This window comes from Cheilinus undulatus, linkage group 22, assembly GCF_018320785.1.
Source record: "Cheilinus undulatus linkage group 22, ASM1832078v1, whole genome shotgun sequence".
Classification (NCBI taxonomy): Eukaryota; Metazoa; Chordata; class Actinopteri; order Labriformes; family Labridae; genus Cheilinus; species Cheilinus undulatus.
The window spans coordinates 11617608-11637746 of record NC_054886.1 but is presented as its reverse complement, the minus strand read 5'-3'; the positions used below and the strand labels follow the sequence as shown (position 1 = coordinate 11637746).

The following is a 20139-nucleotide window of genomic DNA, read 5'->3' as shown; positions in this document are numbered from 1 at the left end:
GTTTACAAATGACTTTCATATCAGCCCTACATGGCATCATAACCGCCACAGCATGGGAGGTTATTAAGTTGACTGACATTTGAATTGGGACGTCTGTATATCATCTGGTCCCGAATGTCCATTGGGAGTCAGGATGTGGGGGACAGCCTTAGGAATGAATAGGAAAGTTAGCACTTTAAAGCTCTAAATGGACCCGTGAGCTGCATTTATTGTCAGAAAATTTCTACAATTATGAGTACACTTTACAGAAGAAGTGATTTTTATCACAGTTTAACAGATTTACCTAGCGTTTAGGTGACACATTGTTCTGTCTTGCAGACCTCCTAGCATCAGATTGATGGAGACAATAGTCTAAAGGAGGCTAGCAGACCCCTTTTAACATTTAAAAATCCCCATTTTGTCCGAAAAATGCTTTTAATGGTTAACTATCAACTGAATGAACCTTGTGGGATAAGTGACCAAGTATTTATTTGCCAAGCCTGTGCTACGAAATGTCTCTTTAATGTGAGCCACTGTAGCTAGCTCCTGTTTGAGTGCCAGTTTTCTTTCCCTCCTCCTCTGTTGTTATTTAATCCACACTTGAAAAGCCAAACTGTGACCAAATAAAGAACCGTTTGGGAGCCAAACAACCAGCTCTACCGAGCAGAGCCAAGTGATCTGGATCTCCAAAAAAGAAACAGATTTCCTGTTACAACAGGAAAGGCTGGAAACTGGTTAGACAGACATTAGCAGAGGAAACGCAGGTAAGATCAGTTTAATGTGGATGAAACATTTGATTTGGATTGTGGGCCTGAACTGCAAAAAGTATTAAGAAGCAGTAAACTGCAGCAAAGGTTGTAATAGCAGAGCTTACATGCATTATCTAGTTGTCTCATTCTTTCCTTCCTTTTCTGGTTTTCTTTTTCTTTTTTTCTTTTTACACTTAATTCTCTTTTTACACTTAATTCATTTTCCTTTCAGTCTTTACACCTGGCTGTTTTTCTCCCCTCCTCTGCGATGATTTATCGTCTTCTCTGGGATGATAACAGTTCAGAAGCTCCTATGGATTACAGCACATTACGCAGATTTATTTGTGCGCATATGTATGCGTGACGTACTCTGTGACATAGTTTAATCCAACATGATTTAGAGCAGATTGAAGGGCATTAGCATATGAAACTGATCTGAAGAGGAACCAAAGCATGTACAGTCCAACTGTTTATGGGACTTTGATTGATGTGTACACTGTGTATGTGTGTGTTTGTACATGTACAAGTGTTTCCATAAGGGGTTTGTGCTGCTACTTTATGTCTTCATTTCTTCCTGGTTTCCATGCCAACCATACATCCTACATACCACCCATAAGTGATTCTGATTCTAACATCCATTCCATCTCCTCTCATCTTGAGTTCTTCTCCATCTTTCCCAGAATCCATCACAGACTTGCTATACTGTTGGCCTCCAGGCTGAGCAGATGAAATGGAATATTTCTCAAGTGTTTTTCTTGGATTTGATCGCTGATTTGTCACAACAGGACTGGAATAGAGCTGAACGTTTGATTCTCCATCAAGGTGTGATTGCTCTGCCTCCATATGGCTAATGCCTCCTTTTTAGACACTAAGTCTCAGGTTTTGCCCAGTAGAGGAAACATCCGTTATCATGTGTGAAGCAATCAAAACTGGAAAAAAAAAACTGATGAAGAAATATCACTAAAAAGTGACAAAAATTATGAAAAAAGGACAAAAAGATGACCAAAAAATTACAAAAAAAGACACAAAATCAAAAAAATAAGGCAGGAAAAAGTTGAAAAAAATCACAAAAAAAAAAAAAAAAATTTGCCTGATGATGAAAAATGATGAAAAATGAACAAAATATGGCAGGAAAAAAATTGAAAATATCACAGGAAAAGACAGAAAGAAACCCAGAAAAAAATGTCAAAAAACTTGACAAAAAATAAAAATTAAAAAACAAAATAAATAAGAGAAAAATATTACAATTTTAAGTGAGAAACACATCTCAAAGTGGATCAGATGTTTATTTATTTGCCTTCTAGGCTGGATTTTTTTTTTTTAGTTTGAAAAGTCTGTTGATTCTTCCTGGAATGGGCGACACAATCTCCCCTTGGACTAGGGCTAGTTGTCATAAGGTGGATGGGTTCATTTGGACAAAAGCAAAAGCAAACATATAAAACATGTTTTAGCCTCAGAGTTGCACACAGACATATGGAAGCATCGTTCTGCCAGTGTGAACACAGAACTGAGAACAACAAACCTAGTGGGACTTCAAGTTCACTCTCTTTTTAAGGAATCATTTGTCAAAAATGTATTAAGTCAGGGTATATATTAGAGTTTAAGTTTAAATACTCAGAATTTAACACATCAAGCCTTTAAAGAGTAACTGAACACTCAGATTTTTTTCCTAATTAAAAATGATATGGGGATTTGGTGATACTGTTGCCAAGTTAGGATCAAAATCTTGACATTTTAACACATTTGACATTTTGTGTGAACAATATGCCCTATGAAGGCTGAAACAGTCAGCCACAACTTAATTTTAAAATTATTTTTGAATTTTCTAGCAACAGATCTGGTGGCAAGTGATGCATGTGATGCCGTGTTTTGTCACCACAGAGCTCAGCAGCAACCACCCCCTTTCTCCATGACTGTAACAGTAACTAAATTTATCAGTAGTGGCAAAACTTAGAAGTTATTATGTGTCAAGGTGGGCTCAACCAATCAGAGATGTCACTGTGACTCTAGGATTGTGAGCAATATAGTGTTGTTGAGATTGTGAATAAATTTGTTTTTCTTAAAATATGTGCATAAAAACATTGCTTCACACCCAGGTAGCTCGTGGTATGCCTACCTCGAATTGTTCCAACACTGAGGCCAATGATCAGATCTGAAAAGCAGTATAGACTGAATGGTGTTGTGGCTGATTAGGGACAGTAGGAAGGAGGGAGTGGGTATGTCTTTCATCGTGTTCTTACCTGATAGCATTGTGTTCATTTGTACATTTAGATTTGGAAACCACCTAATTTGGATAGTTGTTGTGCATTAATCAAATTTTTAACCTGAGTGTAGCCAAATGTAACATCTGTAACTGATATGTGGTGTAAACAAACACCAGCTGTGCTAAAAGACAGAGCAGATTAGCAACCCTGAATGCAGCCTGGTATGAAGCCAGTTAAAAAACTGCTCTATGCTGAGTCCTCAGAGGTGAGAGTGTATTGGAAAGCTGTTGGAGTCTTGAAAATATAACCTTTTCCTATATAACCCAGACAGAGTCATCAGAGTGTTATTTAAAGTGTCAGAGGGTATATTGAGCCATGACTATATTGGATTTCCCATGAGAGGCACAGAAACCAATGTATCTTTTCTTTCCCCATGCTTCACTTATGTTTTCTTCGTCACAGATTATAACAAGATGGAACTCTTTGCCTAACTGTATAAAGAATAAAAGTACAAAATTTAATTTCAAGAAAAAGTTAAACAACATTTTTTGCAAATGAGCCTGTGCTAATCCCAGAGGCACAAAAGTTCATGTATTGTACATAATTCTGGTTTATTTCAAATTGATTATGTCTTTTACTGACTTGTAGCATCTTTTCTTTCTTTTTTCTTTCTGTTTTTCTTATTTTTATTTTATTATTTTGAAGACCGATGATTGCATACTTGTTGAATGAATGTTTATCTAATGTTTTTATTTGTGTCGGACCCCAGGAAGACTAGCTTTTGTCTTGACAAAAGCTAATGGGGATCCTAATAAACACACAAATAAACAAACAAACAGCCAGTGGTGCACACGTGGGGGGTGGGGGCAGGGGGGAAGTCGCCCCCCCGTTGCCCAATTGTTGAAAAACGCATGCTAAAGTGGCCTCTTGGGAGGCAAAACGTGTGCTAAAGTGTCCTCTTGGGAGCCAAAACACATGCTAAATTGGCCTCCTGGGAGGCAAAACGCGCACCAAAGTGCCTTCTTGGGAGCCAAAACGGGCGCTAAAGTGCCCTCACTGGCAAAACACACTAAACTGCCCCCTTGGGTGAAGAAAACACAATAAACTCCAGAAGACCATTAGGACCAAGAAATACTATGAAACATTACTGTTGCAATGACTTTTATTTTGGTCCCTTTTTTGATCTGTATTGAGCCAGAACTATATCTCACAGAACCAGTTTGAATTTTCTGGTGCTGATATGGTGTTAAAATGCACTAGAATACAGGAAATGGCATCTACTTCATTGAAAATGTTCTGGGAAGACCCCCAGACCCCCTAGGGATTTATTTATTTATTTCTGTGTGTTCTTCACAGTCCAACGTTGAATCTACACAGTTCTTGTGGATGCTGATCCTAACTACAAACTAACTTGAGTAGTCTGTCTAGTTAGTCTGTTTTAAGGCTATAATGTGCCATTTGTATAACATTAACATGTCCAAAGTGCCCTCGAAAACACGCCAAACTTAGCGCCTTCTTCAATGGCGAGAACGCACAGTATGTGCCCTTTTTTTTTCTTTTCGTCCCTGCCCTTGAAAAAGTCTGTGCACGCCACTGGTCACAGCCTAATCCTCCCTTCAAATCTTCCCAAGTCCTGCTCCTCAAACTTCAACTTGTCTTAAAATACTATCCATCTCTGTCAACCCACAGGCACCAGAGATACAACTTTATTACTCACCACAGCTGGAGACCACTTAGCGCAGTGTGAATGTGGGAGAGTGAGTTTGTATTTTGCCGTGTTCCTCATTATGCACTTCATGATATCATTAAGAAGGGTAATATCTCCCCTTAAGAGCATTTTATCTCTCTTGCTCTCTCAGTTGGCCTCCTTCGAATTGTTTTTCTGCCTCCACTCAGTTGAAAAGAGCTGAATGGAGGTTTTTCTTTGAGCCTACCTGTTCTTGTCGACGTTTGTGTGGGCGAGAAAAGAGAAAGATTCAGACAATCTCAAATCATCTGCCAGAAGCTCTGACTGTCTGCAGTTTCAGCTATCTGGAAAACTGAAAATCTGCTGTCGCTCAAAATCCAGTTAATTTCCATATTAGCAGTTTTCACACTGATTACTACATTTTAAAGTCATTCCAGATAGTTCGACAATTGACCATGTAGAGTTACACTGAGGACCAAGCACTGGAAATTTAGCTGATTTAGTAGAAGGAGTATCAGTGTTAAAATATCAGCCATAACGTTAATCAAAAGCTTGCACATTTCCTCCTTCACTTTAAAGCTGTAAATAAAAAACTTCTGTAAAGAGTCGTAATTTTTATTTCCTACAAAGTTATGCTAAAGTAAGCCAACTGTTTTTGCTTATCCTTTCTGGTTTTTAACTCAGTTGTCAACTAGTGGTCCATTGTTCCATGGATTTTCAGCACTCTGCATATGTTTTAGGCATATATGCACTGAGGATTCACTGCATCCAAAGTCAAGCCCAGCACAACAGTGGCATGTCTTTTGTACAGGGTTTTTTATAGCTCCATGGAGACAGCTGGCAGTTTTTGGTCCCTTGGGACATCCATAGTATGACCAGGGGTATTCATGGTAATCCTTCCGGCCTGAACAGTACCTTAGGCTGTGCTGACCCACTATATCCACCCCTTACTCCACCCTAAAGACGTGGACTTTGTAATTTGTTTTTTGACCGGTTATTTCCCCATGCCCCTGGTTATATGCAAAGACAACCAGAGCATGACCTGGGTTGTGTCTATACCTTCCCGCCTGATGATAAAAGGCAGCTTACTTGCCTCATCTACTGCCTCAATTTTTTAGCCCAAACATGTCTAAAAGTACTGTATATGAACATAGTGTGTTTGAATTAAATCTTTTATGAGTCCACACATTTCTGTCTGTCAGTGATCTGGCAGATATTTAGATTGTAGCTGCTGTCTTGTCTGGATGTTGAAATGGTTGAAATTAAAGTTGTTTACACACCTGATAGTCCAGGGGACTTGGTCCGTTTTGGACTGGAAATTCTAACAGTGTTGCACTTTCCTTTGGTTAGGTTTGCATTCACATTGCTCTTGGTCAGACGGACCAAACCATCTGAACAACCTCTGCCCGTTAGGGGTGCTGTCATCAGAAACAAACAGCAACTAAGAAGAAATGAAGGCGTAGAAGAAGATGAAACCGAAAATCCATCTCCTTCCGCTAGTCTTATTTTGTCCAGATATACAATGAAAAAAACACCAAATTTACGCTGTCTTTGGGTTTGTGCTTTTGCATTGGGGCATTATGAGCAGCCAACGAGGTGGTGAGCTGTCCAGCTGTCGTTTTTTTACATAAATCAGCACCGACTACAACGTGGTGCTATGGTTACACAGACACCAAGCGAGGTACGGGCAAGTATTTGAATTGTATTGAATCGCATATAAATCTGTATATCATTGCGCTTTATGCCACTTCCTGCCTTTAGTTCACAAGTTGATCCGCTTTGCTTTCATACCTCAAACGAACCACACCAGGGTTCATTTGGAAGCAGACCGAGACCCCCTGTTTTCAAGCGGACCAGAATCTGCCTGTTTGGTCCACACCAGAGTTTGTGTGAGTTTTTACACAACTCCAAAAGAACCGGACTATTCAGGAAAATGGACCAGATTTTGTTTAAAGTGGACCAAACAGCTCTGGTGTGAATGTGCCCTAAAAGAAACAGAACTTTCTAGCTATGTATGGCATGAGACCTACCCATTATGATCTACATAATAATCTGTTGGTTCACCTTTTGCTGTCCTGACCTGCTGAGGCATAGACTCCAGTAGACCGCTGAAGGTGTGCTGTGGTATCCAGCACCAAGATGTCGGCAGCAGATCCTTGAAGTCCCGTAAGTTGCGACGTCGGCCTTCATGGATCTTGTTCGTCCAGCACATCCAACACATGCTCGATTGGATTGAGATCTGGGGAATTTGGAGGCCATGTTATTACCTCAAACCCATTTTTGTTTTGTGGCATATTTCTGTGAAAAGGTCCAGGTCAGTGTCGCTCCACTGAGCTAGTGTTAAGAGCTGAATTTTTAGTGCTAATGGTGGAGCCAACTGGACGATGGAAGGTTGGTGTTTAAGTGTTTCTGCTTCTTTGAGTTGGCAGAGAAAAGACAACAAGGTAAAGTAGTTTGAAACCTCTGAGCAGAGGCCAAAATTCATGACGCGTATTTGATGAACCATTTTAGTTATGATAAAATCAGCTGAGCAGCTAATGAACCAGATGCTTTTATTAATAATTCAACGCTCACAGAGGCAAATATGGATATTTATTCCTGGCTGACATACAGCTCCAAATGAACACTGATTTTTCTGTCTTGTGAAGTCTTTGTCTGCAGTTTGGTTTGCCGAAGGTCTTTTGTCAACTTTGACTCAAGCAGATAGGAGAGTGTGTTTTTCTTAAGTAACTCAGTAGCACTGTAAAACTGTTAAAGTTTGACCAATATAATTTGATAATCCCAATCTAACTGTTTGAGTTCCGCTGATTTAAAGGAGTACCGGTAAACCCGAAGTGTGTGTATAAATCAGCCTCACTCTAGAAAATGAGTCGTTTGCTGGTGCAGTTTTTTCCCTCTGAAACTCACACACACATTTTTGATGCACAGAAATAATGGAAGGCAGGCCTGAAAACACACACACACAAACACTCAGCATCCAGTGATTGTAAATCAAAAGTAAAACCGGTGCCAGAAGAAAATGGAAAGTGATGGAGACAAAGATATAAAGAGAGGCAGTGTCCATTAGGTAATATGTTGAGGTCTCAGCTAATCAAATCAAACTGTCGTTCAATCATTCAATTCTGAGAACTTCTGAGCAAACATGCACACACTTTCTGCAGTGATATAAAAACTTATCCATTAAACTGATTTACAGCCCACTTGTTCCTGTATAAGGCTTTTCAATCAACAATACCTTTTGTTGACCTTTCTCACTCCGGCACTCCCTTCTTCGGGGGCGTCCTGCTCCCTCTCCATTTCTGGCGGGTAGTTGTTCAGTGAGCTGGGTCTGTGTGGGTCCTTGTGTTTAGTGTCAGTCTGTTGACAGTTCGGGGCTTTGATGCTAGGCTACTGTCTGACAGATACACTTTCTGGGGAGCTGGTGTCATAAAGTAGCAAGGTAGGAATACAGAAAGAGGGTGAGATAGTCAGAAAGAGAGGGAGGAATCAAGTCATTTACTGCATTTAGGACTGTGTTAAAAGGAAGAGACATCATTTAAACTAACTAGTGTACAGAAAACACGTTTGCTATGGGATTCTAAATCTGTGCTGCAGAAAAGTGAAACACAATCATTAACAATAAATGCACACTATTTCTTGAAAGTTATTATTAGAGGGGTTATCATCTACATTTTTACAAGGGCCAGCTTTTTCCTAATCAGGCACTTTAGGGAGCCGAACTCTCGAATAAACTTAGGAAATTTAAAAAATGGTCTAGTTAACATATATTTGTTTGAATATTTTTGTTTTCTTTCAAATGCATGTAATTTTTAGGCTCGAACCCTGAGATCAGTCCCTTTATTGCAGTCAGCCTAAAGGGTGTGTGTGAGATATTTATATATTATATATTTATATATATTTTATTAAAAAAGAATGGACTGATAAATATATGTTTAACATGCATTATACCATGGTCTTGGTGAATACTCGATTCTGATTGGCTCCGGAAATTCCATTGGTGTCCATTATCTTCTGATATATGGACCCCGTTTGAGCTTCACAAGTGGTTCTGGTCAAAAAATCATTACACTGTTCCAAATTAAAGCACAGCAGCTGTTAGCCGTTACTCCGTTAGGAGTAACTATAGCAACCTGAGACGGTCATATTTTCTGAGCAGGGAGTACAGCGCTGCCAGCCTAAGGAGCCTGTGGACCGGCATCAACCGTCACTTAACTGGCTTAAATCAAATGTCAGACTCCATGTTTAAGACCAGTAACGTAAGACGGGCTTATCTCCTATATCCGATGTACGTCTTGTTTCCAGGCTCACCAACACTGAGAGGTGAGTGTCGCAAAAAACTCATTTCCCTTGTCAGAAGATTCAAATAACACAAACAAAAGAAAAGAAGCCATTGTTTCTTTGTAGAGCCAAAGGAAACGCTTCTGATAAATGAGGATAATATCTGATAAATATTGACGTGTTTGATGGACAGTCAGCACCTGCAGGGCGTGGACGGCTCCATTTCACCTCTGTGACCTCGTAGTGCAGGAGGAGGAATTATTCTGTTTATTCAAACAGCTGGTCTGCTAAAACTAAGCTTTCTATCAGATGACTGTTCATGTTAATGTACAGGTTTATATTCTGATCACAGATAACTCTCAGTCTCACTCGTCTTCATGTCTTTTCATTGGTAAATCCGTTCAGAAAGTGCGCTGAGCGGACTAGTGTTTTTTGTTCCGTTGTGACTTCGTATCGATGGCCCATCCTATTTACTGGAGTACTGAACTATGTTTAAATTCCCTAAGAATGTCACAGGATTGGAATGGCTATTCCAGTTATTAGTTAAGGCCTCCAGGCGTTGCTGGGGAAAAGAAATTTTAGTAAAACTTCCTATTTTGATCACAAAACGTATGAAATTATAAATTAGTAGTTTTATTAATTATTTTCGTTGGCAAGTGACCATGGTATAAGAGGGTTAATGCCCTTCGAGGTGTCCAATTATCAGGGATTAATGGACGACGTGGAGGCCTGAACCATCCGACGGGCAGTGGAGGATGGTTGCCTCCGTGGGTTCTCTCCTTGTACTCTGGCTTCCTCCCACCACCAAAGAAATGCTCATTAGGTTATTTGGTGACTCTAAAATTGGCTGTAGGTGTGAATGTGAGAGTGCCTTGTCTTTGCTTGTCAGCCTTGTGATTGACTGGTGACCAGTCCAGGGTGTACCCTGCCTCTCGCCCAGTGACAGCTGGGATAGGTTCCACCACCCTCGGTAAAGAAAATAGTGGGATGGATGCTTTGTACAATCTTTTTTTAATCTAAAGTCCAAATTGCCTCATTTGTCATTTAAAATATTTTGTTATGATTGCAAATTTGAGAAATTTGGGTGGCAATTTGTCGTCAAGGAGGTGGTGGTGGGTCTTGATGCTAGTCCAGTTGAGAACCACTGCTTTAGAGTGCAACCTCACTTTGTAGAACCTTCATTCTCTTGACTGCACAGTGCTGCACTCCCTTTCTTTGTCTCTCCTGTTGTCTGGCCAGTGATATTTTTGGTTTGCCAGGAGTTCAAAAACTAAGTGGTCACCCAACCAACCTAAGGGTATTAGCCCTTAACTAAATAGTCAATTATGCTGAAGCTAATGCACCTGATTGGATGCTTGGGTTAGCACTTAAAATCAAGTTCAAGACACAAACAGGGGGTCCATGCTATAAATCTCTGTTAAAAACATTTCTACCAGAGAGAATTAACTCTGCCATGAAACTAGGCAAGAAAAGTGTAATACAGATAATTATTTACATTTATTACTGGTTTCCTCACATGTGTAAGTTAAGTCTGATGCTGGAAAGGGTTGGTCTGCAATCTCTGTTCCAGTTAATCTCAAACATGCCTGCTGGGGTTAAAGTCAGTCAAGTTCTTCCACACCAAACTCATCAGACCAAGTCTTTCTAGTCCCTGCTTTGTGCTCCGGGGCACAGTCATGTTGGAAGTAAAGGGCCTTCGCCAAACTGTTGCCACAAAGTTGGAAGCATAGCATCGTCCAAAATGTCTTCCAATGCAGACGCATTAAAGATTTCCCTTCACTGGAGATAAAGGACCGAGCCCAAATTTGAGAAACAGCCTCTTACCACCAAACTTCACAGGTGGCACAATGATGACATTCTTCCGGCATCTGCCAAACCCAAGATACTTACAGCTTGACTCACGACTTGAAGCACAAAACAATAAGTTATGAGCGGAGAGCTGATGTCTATGACAGGATTGTTAGCTGTGATTATTTGTCTAGCAATAATCATTTTAGTAAACTGATAAAAACATTGACAGTGGCCAGCTGGGAACCAATAAGTGCAGGTAGTCTCATTTTATTGAAAATGCAGAATTTGTTACAGCGAGGCTTTGTGTGACGTCAGAGAAAGGCAATGAAAAAGGAGCTAAAATAGAAAGCACAGGGGGCTGGGATATAAATGGAGAGAGGAGAGCACAGATGGGAGTGCTGCTACAACCAGCACCAACTATGAATAATGAAAGCTCTACTGTCACTATGCATGTGTGAGCGCGGGTCGTCTGTGTGTGTGCGGGTTGTCTGCATGTGTAAATTGCCTAGGGTAATGCATACATATGTTCCCGAATCCCCAAAGTGTAAACCAGGAACATGTTTCACTGTTTAATGTTTGTGTGCATTGGACTGAATTGTTTATGTGGCTTTATGTTTTACTATTAAAAACCTGACTGCATTGGGGGGGATGCCTGGAGCCTGGTTCCATATAATATGTGTAAAGTGTATGGTGCGCTTTAACTCTGCATGTTTGTGTATATCAGAGTGGGTTATGTGATTTGTCCATGTTTCTGCATGAAGGCTGAACTGAAATCCCAAAAGTGTATGCGTGGGTGCATGTGCGTTTAGTTTGGTCTCCCTAAGTGAACTCAGTGTGTGTTGAGTTGTAACCTCTTACATCTCAGCAGAGTCCATGCATTACTCATACTCCCCTCTGCACCTTTTCCTGTCTCCTCTATTTTTTACTCTCTTGCCTCCTACGTCTTTTAGTAAAGTCTATTTACGTTCTTCCAACTGTTTTTTTATTCCTTCCTTCCACCTCTTCACCTTAATCTCAGGTTTACACAGCATTCTGATGTTATACTGTCCTTATCCTTTAAAATCAGCAAATTATGATAAGAGATTTAGAGCTGTCAGCGTTAAGATAATAACTGTAATGAGATTAAGGTCTGAAATGAATGTGTTTTAAATTGCATGCTCTATTGTGCACCATAATTAAGCAGCTTCCTGCTTTCACAGTGAGAGATGTCAATAAAGGCACAACGGCTCCTTTAAATGACTCATTTCACTTTGAAAAAGTTGTACATGATTCAGTGGACAAGTCAGAAATAATCTGCACCTTGTTATAGTGAACATTTGTTATTTTTTATTTACTTTTCTGTGGTTAAGCTAATGTCATCTGACAGAAGTTCTGAACTTCTTTCGAAATAAAATCAGGTTTTTGTCCGGCCTGGGGGTGAAGTGCTCTTAGCTTAAGACAAAATGAAAACATAATGAAGAGGAGATGGTTGAGACAATACTTTAAACAAACAAAATGAAGCGACATTTGTGAGGCAAGTGGAGCACACTGATTTCACACCTGACAAACATCCTCCCAATATGGCGGTCTATTTAAGCTGCAAGATTTCCGGTCTCTCTCTTTGTCCACTAATTTCCAGCTCTGCCCTGAATCAGTAGCGCACTCTCACTTCCAACCTCTGACGCCAAACAATCGTGCTGCCGTAATAAATGCTTGAACTACAATCAGGAGTTGACTGACTGACATGGCTTGACTGAAAAATGTAAACTTGGTGTCAGTTTGTCATTTTGTACATGCACTCCTGCATATTACTTAGTGTATAACAGTGTTTAACACTGTATTTCACAGAATAATCAGCTGTTTCCCACCTCGGAGCCAGCCTTTCTCAATCAGGGTGCTGTGTTGACCTAGGATGCCTTAAAATGCTTTAAATTAAACCAAGAATGTCAACAGCTGTCCTGATATAAATCATAAAGATCGTCTTATATGCCCTTTTCCAGGTATTAAGTTGGCATTGGAGCCAGCAAAAGAATATGCTTTTTGCTGTTTCTGTGAAAATAGGCATTTTGATGTTTTCAAGAGAGTGCTTTGTGGATTTATGTTGTAAGTAAGTAACTACATGAATCCATCAGCAGCCACAGGGATAAAGAATGTTTGTTTTCTATTATTACATCATGATTGAGTTGACCTGAGATTTTTCAGACTTTTAAAGGGTGCCTTAAGGGCTAAAAAGGTTGAGAAATGCTGCTCTAAGCCATGTTTTCAGATCACACTGGTCAACACCAGCAGCACTTATTTAAATAATACATCTCGAAGATATGATCATGAAGTACATGTCCCTGCATTTATTTGATTCCCTAGTATTCATTTGTCATCTCTAGTATTTTATATTAAGAAAATGTAGATGCAATACATTTTTTAATATTTCACAAAAAGTCATTTTTACTACCAGATATCTAGAAATAATTAAAGAAATCAACTGTGTGCGAAATAAAGTTTTTCCCTCCCTCTTCTGTTCTCTTCCAGTAAATTGAAGTTCATGTTGTAGGTTTGTTTTTTTCCACTCTTGTTTCACATCTGACTGAACAATATTTTCATTTAGTTTCCAACATTGCTGAGAGTTGTCTGCTCAACCTGATATGATTCTGGGAAATGGAAAATCCAGCCACTTTTGTCCATTGTGTCTTTGACAACTCATCGACAAAAACAATGCATTTCCACTTCTGCACAGCCCCGTATCTCTCTCTCTCTTCTCTCCTCCCTCTTGTTTTTCTCCATCAAACTGGATCCTGTTTGTGGTGTCAGAGTCAACATGGCTAACAGTGAAGCATATGATTACACAGCCAGGTGGAAATGGGCACTATCTTTCTCTCCTCGCCAGTCAGATACAGATGATTTGTTGAGATAAATGTACAAACAGACTATAGATAAAAGGACAAACTGATGTATCTGCCACAGGAACAAAACAACTGGACTGGATGTTTGGTGATCTGAACATTTAAAGTTTAGGTTATTTAAATAGGATTAGCACCATAGAAATCCACACACAGAGTAGCAGAATAAAGGTAGAAATGACTGAGAGAAAAAAAAAACTGATTCAACTTATAAAAACAGTAATCATCACTACAAGAACTTAAGACCGCTTAATAGAGATAGATAAGACTGTCAGCATTAATGCATTATTCATCATGTAGTTCAGCGTCTACCTGCAGCCACCGTGATGTAAAATAAGCCCACCACTGCTCCTTAATGCTTCATTTCACTTTAAAAACTCAGACAGCTCAGTGGACAAGATAAATGTTTTATCTTTTCACAATCCATAACATTTTCCTTCTCCAGTGGTTAAGATAATATTATAAACTTTGATTTACTAGAGGCTCCTTATTTCAAAACAGGTCTACATGTGCATCTCAAAAAATTTGAATATCATGAAAAAGTTAAATATTTTTTGTCACTCTTTTCTGAAAGTGAAACCCAAATATTATTTAGACTTGTTACACATAGAGTGAAATATTTCAAGCCTTTGTTTCTTGAAATGTTGATTATTATGGCTTACAGATAAGAAAACCCAAAATTCAGTGTCTCAAAAAATTAGAATATTGCATAAGATCAATAAAAAAAGGATGTTTTAAACAGAAATGTCAGGCTTCTGAAAAGTATGTTGATTTCTATGCCTTCAATACTTGGTTGGACCTCCTTTTGCATGAATTACTGCATCATTGCGGTGTGGCATGGAGGCGATCAGCCTGTGGCACTGCTCAGGTGTAACGGAAACCCAGGTTGCTTTGATAGTGGCCTTCAGGTCATCTGCATTGTTGGGTCTGGTGTCTCATCTTCCTCTTGACAGTACCCCATAGATTCTCTATGGGATTCAGGTCAGGCCAGTTTGCTGGCCAATCAAGCACAGTAACACCATGGTCATTGAACCAGCTTTTGGTGCCTTTGGCAGTGTGGGCAGGTGCCAAGTCCAGCTGGAAAATGAAATCAGCATCTCCATCAAGCTTGTCAGCAGAAGGAAGCATGAAGTGCTCAAAAATTTCCTGGTAGATGGCTGCGTTGACTGTGGACTTCAGAAAACACAGTGGACCAACACCAGCAGATGCCATGGCAGCCCAAATCATCACTGACTGGAAACTTCACACTGGACTTCAAGCAGCATGGGTTCTGTGCCTCTACACTTTTCTAGGTCCCAGAGTATGGAGGAGGAAAAATGCAGTTTCTTCGTCATTCGACTGCTATGACTTTTCTCGTTTCTAACTTTTATCATTTCTAAAATATAGCTATTTTCATGCTTTTTAAAGCTATTTCTATGCATTTTCAGCCATTGAATGCCATTTTCAGCTACTTTTAGGCTGTTTTCAGCTATTTTTATGCTATTTTCAGCTATTTTAAGGCTACTTTAAGTTATTCTTAAGCTATTTTCAGCTATTTTTAGGCTACTTTCAGCTATTTTAGGCTATTTTCAGCTATTTTAGGCTATTTTTTAATCCTTTTTTAGCTATTGAATGCTATTTTCAGCTACTTTTATGCCATTTTATGCTATTTTCAGCTATTTTTGTGCTTTTGGCTATTTTCAGCAGCTCTTCCACAATTCAGCTCTCAGCATCCCCACGCAATTTCAGCTTCTGTCCACGCGTACCGCGCCATGTTGTCTCGAAGTGAACTGGTCATGTGACACCATACATTACATCCTGTGAATAGTAAATGCAGAAAAAGTGATTCCATTGCACTTTTGTGATTTATTTCTATATCAAAATGTCTTGAAAACCTCCTCATGAGAGTGTAAAAACTTTTTAGCAATAACTTTTTTGAAATTCAGGTGTTTCCATTACAAGTTTTTTATTGCACATTTCTAAGGGTAATAGAAACGCGGCTACTGTCGCCTTTAGTTCATATTTTTTCCTCTGTGTTTAATGTGCTGACATGATTCACCGTGGGCCAGGTAATTTGGTCTGGTGGGCCAGACCTGGCCCGTGAACCACCATTTGGGGATGGCTGATTGATATACACCATGTGGAAAAAAAGTATTAATCTGCCTGACCATTATACCAACAGGGAGTGATACCTATCTTAAGGAAGTGTTCTTGACTGTGGTGCATGAGTATAAAGGCTCTGGGAATCAAACCTTTGATGGGTCTCTGATGGCCCTTTTGCCTTGTGGCAGAGGAATTGCTTACATTGCATTTCATACTGTGTCGCTGCACCTGTCATTGCTGTCAGTGCAATTTATTTCATGATCAAGACTGTACAGCTGTGATAATAATGATGACGCCACTAGTAACAGTCAGGTTGAAGCTAGTGAAACATTATTTTTCACCCAAAGTAAGGTAGAGCTGTATTTATGTAAGGTTGGTGTAGATTCAATCTTCTTGTCGAGGTGTTGTTGTGCTATTCCATCAGCACTGCATTGTTCCCCTGAGTGCAGCTTATTAAAAATGTCTCAAACCGTGCTGTGCTGTGAATTGCATCAGTGTCGGCTGAAGAGAGAGGAAAAAGATATACCGTATAAAGGCTGTAGGGAAGTAAGCACTATCGTATTGTGTCAGCTTTGCACTTCAACCTGGGTCTCTTCATCACACCTGACAACAAGAGGAGCATACATTAAGTCATGGTCATATGGTTTTAGTACTATATCCATGTGTAGTAGCCTTTAGGATAGTTCTGATGGTAATGAGGATCACGTAGCAGTCTACCTATGCAGCTTTGCTTTGACCTTCTGTGTGATTACATCCTGATAGGGTGACACCTCCTGAGTTTTAATGGACTGCTCTAAACACACTGTCAGCTTATTATAAAGGAGAGTATAAAACTGAAAAGGTTAATCATCAAGAATACTCTCTCTGACCCTCATCTTTCTCTCCTCTTTCTTACAGGAAGATCATCGAAGTGAAGATCATCGATGATGAGGAGTATGAGAAGAACAAGACCTTCACCATTGAGCTGGGGGAGCCTGTTCTGTTGGAGATAGGGCAGAAACACGGTGGGTTTCTTTTGTGTATTTGTGTGTTATAGAGAGGAGAGGAAACAGAGACAAGTAAGAAAGTGACAGACAGAATCTCTATTTTACTGCCACCAGAGTCCCAGAGCTTCTTCACACCTCAATTATATAACCATTGTGAGATCTGCACAGATGTTAAAACCAGGACTGCCCAAAGATAGGCTGGGCCCCTCAAAAACCAGTTATGTTTTATGGACAATATCAATACATGTGTGCTGGATCAGGAGCATTGGTGCTAGCATGCTGGCCAACAGCTGCCTCATTTTAGAGCTGAAAAATGTGTCAAACTATTATGGGGTTGTGATGTTCACATTACTCATTCAGGCCATTTTTAACCACTTTTCCACTCATTTTGCCACATTTGTTTCCACATTCAACCCATTGTTTTCCGCATTGAACCAATTTTTGCAACATTTAAACATTTTCACGACTTTAACCCCCCTCATATCACACCCTTTTGTCTCTTTAAATCATTTTTTGCCATTTTTGCAGCCCCTTTGTTGCCACTGTTAGCACATTGTTGCCACTTTTAGTACGTCTTGGCCACTTTGAACCCATATTTGCCAGATTAAGCCAATTTTGCAACTTTTAAACCTTTTAAAAAATGGAAGCCATGAATTTGCACCATTATTGCCACTTGTAATCAATTTCTTCATTTTTACCACCCATTTTTTGCCACTGTTAGCACTTTTTTGCCACTTTGAATGCATTTTGGCCTCTTTCAACCCATATTTGCCACTGTTGAACCCCTTTTTGCCATTTTTACCCTCATTTCGCCACTTTTTTCCTTTCTTAACCCATATTTGCCTCTTTTTGCCATTTTTTGCCACTTTTAAACAATTTTTTTTCCACTCTTTAACCACTTTTCACCACTTATTTCTGCCAATTTTTGCCACATTAAACTCATTTTTGCCCATTTTTAACTTTTTTTTTGCCATTTTAACTGCCCATTCTTGCCATTTAACCCATTTTGACTGTTGTTGCCTTTCTTTCGCAATTATTTTAATCTGTTTATTTTCCCTTTTAGCTATCTCAGTTTTTTTACTTTTTTCTCTGGTATCCTGACATTTGTGTCCATCATGGCTTAGCTTTGGAGTCTGACTTTTCTAATGGTCTACAGTATGTGTGTCCATCCACATTGTTAACATTACAAAAAAAAAGTTAAATTTGTTTTAAGAAAATGAAAAAGGCTATATTGTACTCCAGTTTTAGAATGAAATTCCTTTTTTGTTGCTTTAATAAGAGCGGTTATTATTTAGATTAAATGTAAAATTGGTTTTTCACAGCTTAACTTTACAATGGACCATTATTTTCTGACCTCCATGGGCCCCCCATTGGGCTGGGCCCCAGAAAGCCCTCCCCTTTATGCCCCCTTATGGGCGGCCTTTAACCAAGGCCAATCAGTTCGGCCATGCTTGATTACAATACACGTTTAGGTTTATTATAGCTATTTATAATTTGGCAGCAATCTTCTGTTTTTGTACCAGCAATCCAAACAGGAAAGCCTTTTGCTGCCCATCTTTAATATTTTGCTCAGGTTCCTTCCAAAGTGCCAGCCTTGCACTTTAATTTCCTCTTTTATAAATTCACACAATAACTAGAGAACTCAGGAATCCAAAACATCTAAGCCCTTAAACTTTCTAAAGAATGTAGGAAGCTTTGGTTGAAATTTTAAAAGGCTCATTACAGTGGGTAAAAAGCTGAGCTGTGGAAAGTACCTTGAGGCTAAAAAGAACCAGCTCTGAAAGTCAATATGGACATCCTGCTGCTTGTTCTGCTTTGACCTTTCCTCCTTAATGAATTTCCATAACATGGAAAGTTTATATGATAAAGAGAAAGACAATCTGAAGTAACTCATCCTGTGACATTTCACTTAAGAATAACATTTTCTTGGCCTCATTTAAATTCATTTAACACTTTTTCTTTCTCATTGCTGTTCTCTCTTTTAATTCACTCCTGATTGTAGGACTCTTTGCCAGCGTTTTATGTCATCACTGGTATTTATATGTGTGTGTAAATGTGGTTTTAAAGCAGAAGGTCAGATCTCTTATAAAGGGGTGCAAGCTAAATTTGAAAGTTAAAGGATGGACAGCAGAAGAACGTCAAAAACATATACCCTAGGAAATAAAGTGTTCATCACCTTGCTGGCCGTCTAGAAACAAAGTGAAAGAAACTCTTCAGTTGTAATCTTTTGGTTGAATTTGTCACAACTGACAAATACAGCCATATTTGTGAGACAAAACACCTGAAAAAAATCGAATATCGTGTAAAAGTTCATTTTTTTCATGTGATTTACTTCAGAAACACACACTTACACAAAATCAAACATTTCAAGACTTCTTTTTTTTAATAGCTATTAATGATTACAGCATACAGCTCATGACATTCAAAAATCCACTATCTCGAAATATTGCAATACTGTAGAAAAGTCCAATTTGCAAAGGTTTCCAAGCCTTCATTCTCTCAATGTGGTTCAGAACACACAACTGCAATCATGGGGAAGACTGCTGACCTGACTTCTGTCCAGAAGACAATAATTGACACTCCTCATGACAAGGGTGGGCTATCTTCAGAGACTGGATCATAGCAATTTCATGGAAAGTTGACTGGAAGTGAAAAATGTGGTACGAAAAAGTGCACAAGTGACAGGGAAGAGCTTAGCCTTCAGAGGATTGTCAAACAAAGCAGATCCAAGAACTTAGGAGAACTTTACATAGAACTGACTGAGGCTGCAGTCAGTGGATATAGAGCCACCACACACAGACGGGTCCAGGAAATGGGCTACAGGGGTCATGTTCTGTTGAGCCGGTCCTGAACCACATGTCATACACGTCTCACCTGAGCTAAAGAGAAAAAGAACAGTGAACCAAAGTCCTGTTTTCAGATGAAAGTACATTTTGAAGTTCATTTGGAAATCAAGGTCCCAGAGTCTGGAGGAAGATCAGAGAGGCACAGAACCCGAGGTGCTTGAAGTTCACTGTTTTCAGTTTGGAGGTGCCACGTCATCTGCTGCTGTTGGTCCACTGGTCTTCATCAAGTCCACTATCTACCAGGATGACTTTAGAGCTCTTCATGCTTCCATCTGCTGAGAAGCTTTATAGAGCAGCAGGACTGGGCACCTGTCCACGGTGAAGCCAAAACTACCAGAAACTGGTTTACTGACCATGGTATTGCTGTGTTTGATTGGCCCGCCAACTGACCTGACCTGAACCCCAGAGAATCTCCAGGGAAATGTCAAGAGGAAGATGAGAGACACCAGACTCAACACTACAGACGAGCTGAAGGCTGCTATCAGAACAACTTGGTCTTCATAACACCCCAGCAGTGCCACAGACTGATCGCCTCCATGTCACTTCAGATGCAGTAATTTGTGCAAAAGTTGCTCCAATTAAGTACAGAGTGCATAAATGTGCATAATTGTCCAGAAGGTCAGTATTTTTGCATTAGAAATCTGTTTTTGGACTGATGTTTTTT

At 39.6% G+C, this 20139-nt stretch overlaps 1 protein-coding gene across 1 annotated transcript in view; it reads left to right on the top strand.

Moving 5' to 3' along the window:
* slc8a4b (solute carrier family 8 member 4b) overlaps positions 1–20139 on the top strand; it is a 198947-nt gene that overhangs the window by 155653 nt on the left and 23155 nt on the right. The window contains exon 13 of the mRNA XM_041779975.1: positions 16541–16647. Within this exon, the coding sequence (XP_041635909.1) occupies positions 16541–16647 (107 nt within the window). The remainder of the gene's footprint in view (positions 1–16540; positions 16648–20139) is intronic.